Here is a 9,293-nt window from a genome sequence, read left to right as displayed (position 1 = left end):
TAAAGCTATGGTATTAATTGAAACAACTAAACAGTTTTTAAATGATCTAAGAAATAAAATACCTCATACAAAATTGTTTAATGAAGCAGAAACGCTTTCTAAAAAACTTAATATTGATTTACCTTCTTCAGAAAAAACAAAAAAAAAAGAGTAAAAAAAATCCCTACTTATTTGGTAAAATATGTATGCGAGACAAGTAATATAGAAAAAGAACAAAATATAACAACTGAAAACGAATTTCGTTCTAAAATATATTATTGCATTTTAGATCAAGTAATAAATGAGCTAGAAAAAAGATTTGATAACAATTCAGATATTTTGAATGGTATAAGTTCATTAGACCCTAATTCTAAATTATTTTTAAATGTTTCATTATTATTGCCTTTAGCACAGACGCACAGTCCTATAATTGTGAAATAGAGACTTTAAAATCAGAGTTACAAATATTGCCTAAATCATTAAAAAACTATGAAAATAAATTTACAACTAAAATAAATGATATTTTTAATTTATATGATTTTCTAAATGAGTATCAAATTGCGTTTTCAGAACTGCATAGACTTTGATTAATATCTATTACAATTCCTGTTTCCTCAGCTGGATGTGAAAGAACATTTTCTTGTCTTAAACGGGTAAAAAACTATCTCAAAAATAAATTTCTCATATGGATTTTCATATGTCAAATTTGAGTGTGATAGCCATTGAAAATTTAGAAGCCAAAAGTCTAAACATTGATGACATTCTTAATGAATTTGCATCATTGCATCAAAACCGTCGAATTATTTTAATTTGACATAATTTATAGTAATACTATAAAATATAAATCGTAATAAAAATTGTATAAAATGAAAAAAAAACAGTGACAAGAGTGTATAATAAACTAAAAAAGTATCTATCATATGTTTATGATTCCTAATTATGTTACCTATTCAATAAGCAGCTAAATTAAAGTATAAGCACAAAACACATAAAAGTTAATTTTATAGTTTTTAATTTAACATAATTTATTTATACTTCTGTTTAATACAAATTATAATTATTATATAGTGTTTAAATGTGTGAATTCATTTTATATTCATCATTTCTAACAATTAGTAGATATAAATTATATGTATACCATTTAATATAATTATGTTTTTGACTATTTACTATGTTTGCTTGTAACGTTGTAACTAGATTTTGTAATATTTAGTAAGTTGCTAAATGCTAAGGCAAATAAAAATTGTGTAATTTTTTTATTTAAATATAAATGTTTTAACTTAAAAACAAATGTAATTTGTGTATTACCTATATTATAGTAAAGTACCTACTCATTGTTTATGTAAGTTTGTTGAAAATGTTATCTAATGTTTAAGTGTGTAAATATTAAATAATATACCTATACCTATATGATATTTATTATCAATTAAAATGAAAACCAATAATTATATGAAAACTTAGTATATGCAACACAGTCTTTACAATAGATAGTGTGTAAGCCCCCTACCCTATACTGAGCCTATGAATGGGAAAAAGACCACGAATTGGGACTTTTTTGGCCCTGCCAAATTTTCAAAGTCCATCAATGGGCCCCCCAAGATAAAATTCCTGGCGCCGCCACTGCATTAGTTATTACTTAATTAGCCCACATTTATACAACGTAAAGTGAAAAAGAAAACCGGTTGTGAAAATTAAAATGAAATATATACAGATATTTACAATTTATTACTTAAATTTAAGGTATGGAAGATCTTTTATGCTTCTGCGTTTTCTTCGTTCTCTCTCGTCGGAGAGAAGCTGAATTGGTGAAGAATTTTCGTGCTTCGGAGTATTTTGAACATCTGGTGACGATGTGATCAATGGAAAGGTTTGCTTTCACGGGTCGCATACTGGGGTAGGTTCTTTGGAGATGAGAAATAAATGTGTCGTATGAGTGAGGGCTATTCTGGTATCTTATCTTATCTGTAAGAAGGACATCGGTCCAGTTTTTCTGCCATATTTGTAGAATTTTAAGGTTGAAGGTGACAAGTGCCTCAGGAGAAGTGGTTAAGTTTAATTATTCGGAACTGTGAGGAAGTGTAATTTCATTTGCGATTTTATCAGATAACTCGTTACCTGCAGGGATTCAAATTTACGGCGTATAACGCCTCGCAATTCACCGTAGGCCAATAACGGCCACACAATAAATACCTTAGCTAAGCTATACGGTTACTAGGCGAGTACTATCAGTACATACACATTGGTCGTACGACCGTCTGGCGTGTCGGAAACGTTACAATACTGGCGAAGCGAACCAACGCAGACTATGGGCCCTACGGAGGTGTGAAAGCACAACGACGCACCTCACGACCAAGGGCGGAGAACAACAAAGAGCTGTAGATTGGCACCGCAACGACGCAACGACAGGCAATAGCCAGCAAAGGCCGTCGGATAACTAACTAGGTCAGGTGTCTGCGGTGTCTGCGGCATCCACGGCGGACTTGCGTTACCGGCAACGGCATTCAAGGCCAACGGGGGGGGGTAACCTAACATAAAGATGACAGACGCTATGGCGGTGCGATCACTACATGTGTACATTTTGTTAGAATAAATTGCATTTGAATACATTTGTAAAATGTTTAGAAAAATTATTTGGGAAATAAATAATAGTTAAAAATTATAAAAGACGTTATCCATTTGAATACGGAAGTATGTATTGTCACAATATTATCTTTAACTGGTACAATAAATCTCAGGGGTTCGAAAATATGGTCTATAAATGTATTTTTAAATTCCGAAGATCAGACATTGAATACATGCATAATTTAAGCACATGAGAATAGGGTAAGAGTCCTTACAACATCACCCTAAACATCCTCATAAACCATTTTACCGTTGTCTACTTCATGGGCATATACATGCAAGTATGCAACAATAACCTACTCCTGGTGGCTAATTATAAACCAAATGCCATTCCAATGTATTATAGTACGATAATCATGACAATATACTTGTATAACGTCGAATTAATTTTTTCAGAAAACTGTTACAGTATAATCAAAATAATATAATCTCTCATAACTTTTAGCCAGTGGCACTGAGTACGGACTTAAGGTGGTGCATTTGAACCACCTAAAATGATGGATAGATGGGTGGGAATGGGTGGGTGGTAGGTATAACTATTCTAGATTACTTTTACTATTACTAAAGTAAGAATGTACACATGGTCGCGTTGAGTACTTTCGCAGTTACTAGATATGTATTATTTAATTAATGTATTATTACAGTATTACACTATTACCATGTTAGTAGCCTGTGTCGCTGTATACCTCATATTTACCTAAAATGTTAACCACTATCAGTTTGTAGGATGATTGGGATTTGTTTCCAAAACAAATCAACTATTTGGAAATGTCCATTCGGGTAAGTTTCATCGTATACGATCGTTTTTAAAACTTTGTGTATATTTTGTTCATCTTAAAATACAACGTATGGTGAAACAAACGAAACAAACAAACGGAGGACAATATTCCTGATTGCTGGTTTCCCAAAATTCAAAAATAAAATAATTAGGAGGCAGACAGTTTCCGGAAATGAAAACTTGTCGATCTCATTACATACGGCGTGTAAACAACTGATTACTATGATCCTAGGTATATAGGTACCTACGCTGTGATGGATGGGCCGATGCCCGTTTCCACCAAAAGTGAGTGGACCTTTCCCTTTTCCACCAATACCGGTTACCCTTAAATAAGATATTGACCACTAATGCTTGGTTGCATGCATAAGGGAGGACCATTTCTATGTTAAGAGGTATTCAAACTGTGCGTCGCGGGAGTTGTCGAAGGTAGCCGCGTAGTATAATTGAAAACCAATAAATATTTTTAAGAAAAATGTTTACTATTATCATTGAGGCACCCCGGTTGGGAAACGTTGAATTGTCTACAACAATCATTCGCTAAATATAGCTTTAATTTTTTTTATATATGTAATATGGTAAATAAATAATAAAAATAAATTATAAAATAAAAATTACATTCATATAAACATTGATTTTTTTGTCATTTATAATTTGGGAGCCGTCAACATTTTGTGGAGACTTAAAGGAGCCGTGTGATGAAAAAGTTTGAATACCTCTGTACTATGGTATACCTTAGTTATGTCAATGTTAAAACACTATTTTTTAAATTTTAAGATGCACTTAAAAAAAATATCAACGAATTATATATGTAGGTACAATATACATAGCTTCAGCAAGTATACAATAATACATCATTTTTTCAACACAGCATTCAAATGTTAAATAAAGTTATTACTGTATTAAAGATATTAATATAAGCGAAGTATACAAAATTTTTTGGTAAAAACGAGGTTAAATTATAGGTGGATCTCATTTGGTGAAACGGATATTGGTGGAAAAGGGAAATGTCCACTTTTGGTGGAAACGTGTTAAGCCCGTTTTTATTTTGGGAAATGGGTACAATGTTCCCTTTGGTCATTGGCAAACTAACCTAACTACCCCGCCCCCTGAATCCACCGGGTTAGTCCTAGGTTATGTTGCCAATGACCAAAGGGAACACTGTACCCATTTCCTAAAACAAAAACGGTGTAATTGAGAAGTATGTTTTAGACTCTATGTTCTCTAACGTGTATAGTGTCGTAGTTGTTATAAGGAGGTGTCACGTTTCCATTGAATTTCAAAATTTTTAGTTTCCTACGCACGAGTTTATTATGAACATCGTTAAGTAACAATTTTCAGAATAGAGTTTCCCCCAGTCTAATAATAAAAGATTGGTAATAAAGTTTCTTTATCAGAGTTCTGGAGACTAGATTTATAATTTTATAATAAATTAAAATAGTGATAAGGAACCTTTTCAGTTTAGTGAAGTTATTAAACTTTAATTTAATTATTAAATATTAGTTAGTATTTTTGTAATTTAAAGTACTAATTGCAGTACTGATGTACAGTTTTTTGAACTTTTACCCCCCCCCCCCCCTTCACAGCAAAAAAATAAAAAGTTGAGCGCTAGTTCTGATGTCACTGTGCTTAGTTGGACATGAATTTGTATTATCGTATATTTGCAGACACACCCGTCAAAAAACATCAAATTCAGTAAGTATAAAATATGACGCAGTACGATAACGGTATTTGGATACGATAATAATATAAATTGTTTTCCTATATCGATATAACTTATAAGTATCTACATCAATATTCAATATAGATTTCGATATATAAATTAAGATTTATATTATACATGTATTTATTTGTTGACAGCAAATAAATGTTACGATTTAGCAGATTACCAACTATTAACCAAAAATAAGTATAGGCAAATATCATTTAATATCAATCATATCATTTTTGTATTATATTATCGCTATATATTTTTGTTAATTTAAAATTTTAAAAATGCAATTATTACATTCATAGCATTGAATAGTGCAAAATGAAAATGGTGTGATCAAAACACAAAATCTGATCGGAAAAACACAAATAATTATAGACAAGGCGCCTATTATGAGTCATCTCTGGAACCTCCAGCGGTATGCTAAGCTGCCTCTTAATCATGTGCTTTCAGTTTCGACCTTCTCATCTGCTTTGCGTAGTTTTACCAATCCCTCGATTTTAGCGAGTCCCTTTATATTGATAGTTTTGTAGATATACAATTCCTTGCAATGTGTTAGCCATTTAATAATTTTATTGTACTTCGTCAATTCAACACCGGCAACCTGAAGTAAATATGAAAATGCGTGTTCAACGTGTTTCCATCGTTATAACAATGATGAGTAATAAAATATTCGCTAAGAAAATACCTCAAATGTTGAAATGGAGGCGACTAAAGCAATATCAGCCAAAGTCGGTTCATTTCCGATAACAAACTTAAATTCAGGTTTTAACGACTTTTCTAAAAACTCGAGTGCGTCTGTGAGGTCTTTATTATCAACCGTTTTCGGCTCGTTATCAAAAAGCCAAGGGTTCTGTGAACAAAAAAAAATCATCAAATTTAAGCCTCAATTTGACTGCAAATGTATTATGTGTGTGCATAATAATAAAAATCCTTAGCGTTGACAAGGTATTTGTATCTATTATTAGGGCATTTGAAAATCGTTTGAGAAACTTGCGTTAAGGTATATTTAACGATTTTGTACACAGTGTAATATATATTTAACTGATAAATTGCTAAAAATGAATTGACTTGAATTTTTGATTATACTGATTACATAATATTATGACACGAAATCTGATTTGACCATAACTAAGTAGAAAAACTAATGTTTCAATTTTTTTTTAAATTCATTTTTAATAATTTTTTTTTTTGTTTTTTTTTTTTAATTTGATCTTTGGTCTCGCAGAATCTAGTCATAATATTATCATATAACAAACCTAAACGAATATTACAACATAATGGTATTATGATAATACGTAATGGTAACGGTAGTCGATGGCCATAAATCTTGTAGGTACCGAGTAAAACGTTTAATAGGTAATAAATTGTTACGACATAATATTCATTGTGCTTGCAAAAGGGACGGAAGATAAGTACCATAAGTACCTCGCACGACCGTTTAAAAACACACACAGCCATAAATTATTAACTGTTACTAATTGGTCTTTATAATATGAATGTGAATATTCACGTATTGTTTTTTGAATGCCGGATACAAGGTGCCGTTGTCAAAATGCAGCCATTCGTTGATCTGCCCTTGAATCTCAATGCTCCCGGAGGGAAACAATGGATTGTTTATACTTCCGTATTTTTGAGCCAGATACACGACGATTGCATGACTGAAACATGTCAATAATTTTAAAAATGTGTAATAATTGTTGATTATTATATTACTATTACAGACAGTTGGTTGTGGGCCCCCACACCCCGTTTATTAAACCCCCTTTATTTGTAGTTGCTGTATATACATTATACACATACACATACACATACCTATACCTAATTTAAATATTAAAATCAATATCGAATAATCGTTATCACTACTAGAAACCAGAAAAGCACTAATAAAAAGCTTTATGTGGAGCTCAGTTCTATATGGAGCAAAACGTAGACTATAATAAAGGCCGATACAACTAAAATAAAGGTTTTCGAAGTATGTTGTTAGAAAGAACGTTAAAAATATCATGGATTTAAAAGGTAAAAAATGTTGATGATTTAAAAAAAATAAATACTCAGAAATTAATACTTCATACTCTGAGTTTGATTAGAAAAATACGTATCGGACATCTAATAAGGATTATTCCTAGGACAACTATCATAATAGAGGGAAAAATTAAAGGCATTTTGGAAGGAGAAGGCTTACAACGGGAGTTTCCCGAGTGGCCGAAATGATTCTTTTTTATGTTCCTATAATGCGTCTAGAATAAAGTATCATCCACCGATTGCGTGACAAGAAAAAAAGGTCATATTTTTGACATAGCCCGAATGCTTCCCAGTCCATTTAGTTACACAGGTACACCACGAGGTGGTGAATTGGTTTACATTCCAAAAATATTTTGTAATTATTATTATTAATTTATTTTAGCTTACACCGTTGAGTCTGGTTGTCTCTACTATTTATTTAAATTATCACCAAAGTTTTACCTTCTTCATAGACCGAGTGCGTCCGCAGTCTTATCGACAAATTATTATAATGTAGTCATAGAGCGTCCTCGGTCAACAGCTGCTATAGTTACCTATTAAAGATACATGTTTGACAATCGAATAAAGTGGTTCAAATGTACAACTATAATACTTTATAGGTACATCATTTGTACATTTATGACTGTAAAACACCGGAAATGAGGAGAAATAATGTTAACTTTGATAATAATTTAAATAAATAGTAGAGACACTCAGACTCAACGGTGCAAGCTAAAATAAATTGATAATAATAATAAAAATAAATACAACTACACTGAAATGATTAAAACAATGCAATGCATGATTTAGGATTCATCAAAAGAACGTCTCCATCATTCAATGACCCAACCGCCCTGAAAACTCTTATAATAATTTATCAATAATTTTCATGAAACGAATCTAGGCAGAAAAATTTTGTATATTAATTAGCATATCGCAGTACCTTACTATATTTATCTAAATGAATATTATAACTTTAACTCACCTATCCCACAAAGAATAATCCACACCCTCATCCTCACCGATTTCCTTGACGGCCATTGTCGGTAAAGTGTTTCTGGAATTTATCTGTAAAATAACAACGATTGTGTTGTAGATCGTTTAGCGAAAGTGGTAAAATACAATATAAAAAATCTTTTTTTTTTCAAAAAAAAATGTACTTTTGTAAGTTCTGGTAAATTTTTGTGTTGTTTTTTAAATAGTATCAGCTCTTTGATTTCAATGTTGCCATATATATTCAAAGCTTTGGCAGTCATCAAAACGGATCTGCATGGTGGGCTCACAATATCTGAGTAGATATAGACTCTGTAATATTTTTAAAACTTACTTTTATAAGAGTATACTGTAATGGAATATTGAGTAGGTACTTATAAAATAATAAACGAGAACAAAACGCTACAAAAGTTGTATTTTATTTGAAATTACTTATCGAAAAATCCCACCTCGGTCGTCGTAGGTACGATGAGATTATACCATTATATATAAAGTTAGCAAGTACATCATAGGTATTACAGTATAAAAACTAATTATTATCTAACGGATATCAATTTTAGAGCCCATTAAGACATACCAAAGACGACTTAAACGTTATATTTTATAAGACTTCAGTGAAGTACATAATATTATTTTGTGAGGTCCGTCTAGAAATTTACTCGCTCAAACCAGTGTGAAGAAAATATCGCATCCGGATGTCTGTACCATATTGCCATATTTTACACTGTTCATTAACGGATAAATCGGGATCATACGGGTATAATTTTACAACTGTTTGGAACAGAAAACTTCTAATATGTTTCTACAACATCAACACATTCAGAATGGCCCTTTAAGGTTTGTGTTTTTAATAGCTGAACACCGTCGGTAATAAAACGACACATATTCAAGCACATAGCAAATAAAAACCATCAGTTACATCGTATTTCATAAACGCCAAATCATACTTAATAATAATTTAACGGACAATAATCATTAGTAGCATTGATTTTATAATATACAGATAAGCCATTCTATTGTTTATTGTGGCAGCGGCTAATTGCATTCAGCCGTTAGACGTCGCTGTGTTCGACTGCATTCAAGAGGGGTAAACATAGGATGGGTGCTGTTTTGCTATACGCGTACTACGATAGGCGATAACGTACTGCGATTCTATTTTTAGTATTTGTTTTGATCGATGATATATTTTTCTCTGACGACAAACACAAC

At 31.7% G+C, this 9,293-nt stretch overlaps 1 protein-coding gene across 1 annotated transcript; it reads right to left on the bottom strand.

Annotated features, from left to right (window-relative positions):
- Positions 1-5,315: 5,315 nt before the first annotated feature.
- LOC111037048 (glutathione S-transferase 1-1-like) lies at positions 5,316-8,423 on the bottom strand. Its single transcript, XM_022319403.1, has 5 exons — positions 8,252-8,423; positions 8,077-8,159; positions 6,601-6,748; positions 5,776-5,940; positions 5,316-5,691 (listed from the first exon to the last, which is right to left on the bottom strand). Exons 1-5 carry the CDS (start codon positions 8,345-8,347, stop codon positions 5,527-5,529), a joined length of 657 nt encoding a protein of 218 aa, XP_022175095.1. The 5' UTR covers positions 8,348-8,423; the 3' UTR covers positions 5,316-5,526.
- Between the last annotated feature and the right edge of the window lie 870 nt (positions 8,424-9,293).

This window comes from Myzus persicae, unplaced genomic scaffold, assembly GCF_001856785.1.
Source record: "Myzus persicae strain clone G006 unplaced genomic scaffold, MPER_G0061.0, whole genome shotgun sequence".
Taxonomy (NCBI): Eukaryota; Metazoa; Arthropoda; class Insecta; order Hemiptera; family Aphididae; genus Myzus; species Myzus persicae.
This window is presented reverse-complemented; position numbering and strand designations above follow the sequence as displayed.

What these genes read in the sequence shown, in the direction of transcription:
- LOC111037048 (XM_022319403.1), bottom strand. Translation starts at nt 8,347, where the DNA reads ATGACTGCCAAAGCTTTGAATATATATGGCAACATTGAAATCAAAGAG. An exon ending in CGGCATTCAAAAAACAATAC is followed by an intron (nt 5,941 to 6,600) that starts GTGAATATTCAC and finishes TTTTGTTCACAG; the next exon opens with AACCCTTGGCTTTTTGATAA. An exon ending in CCTCCATTTCAACATTTGAG is followed by an intron (nt 5,692 to 5,775) that starts GTATTTTCTTAG and finishes TATTTACTTCAG; the next exon opens with GTTGCCGGTGTTGAATTGAC.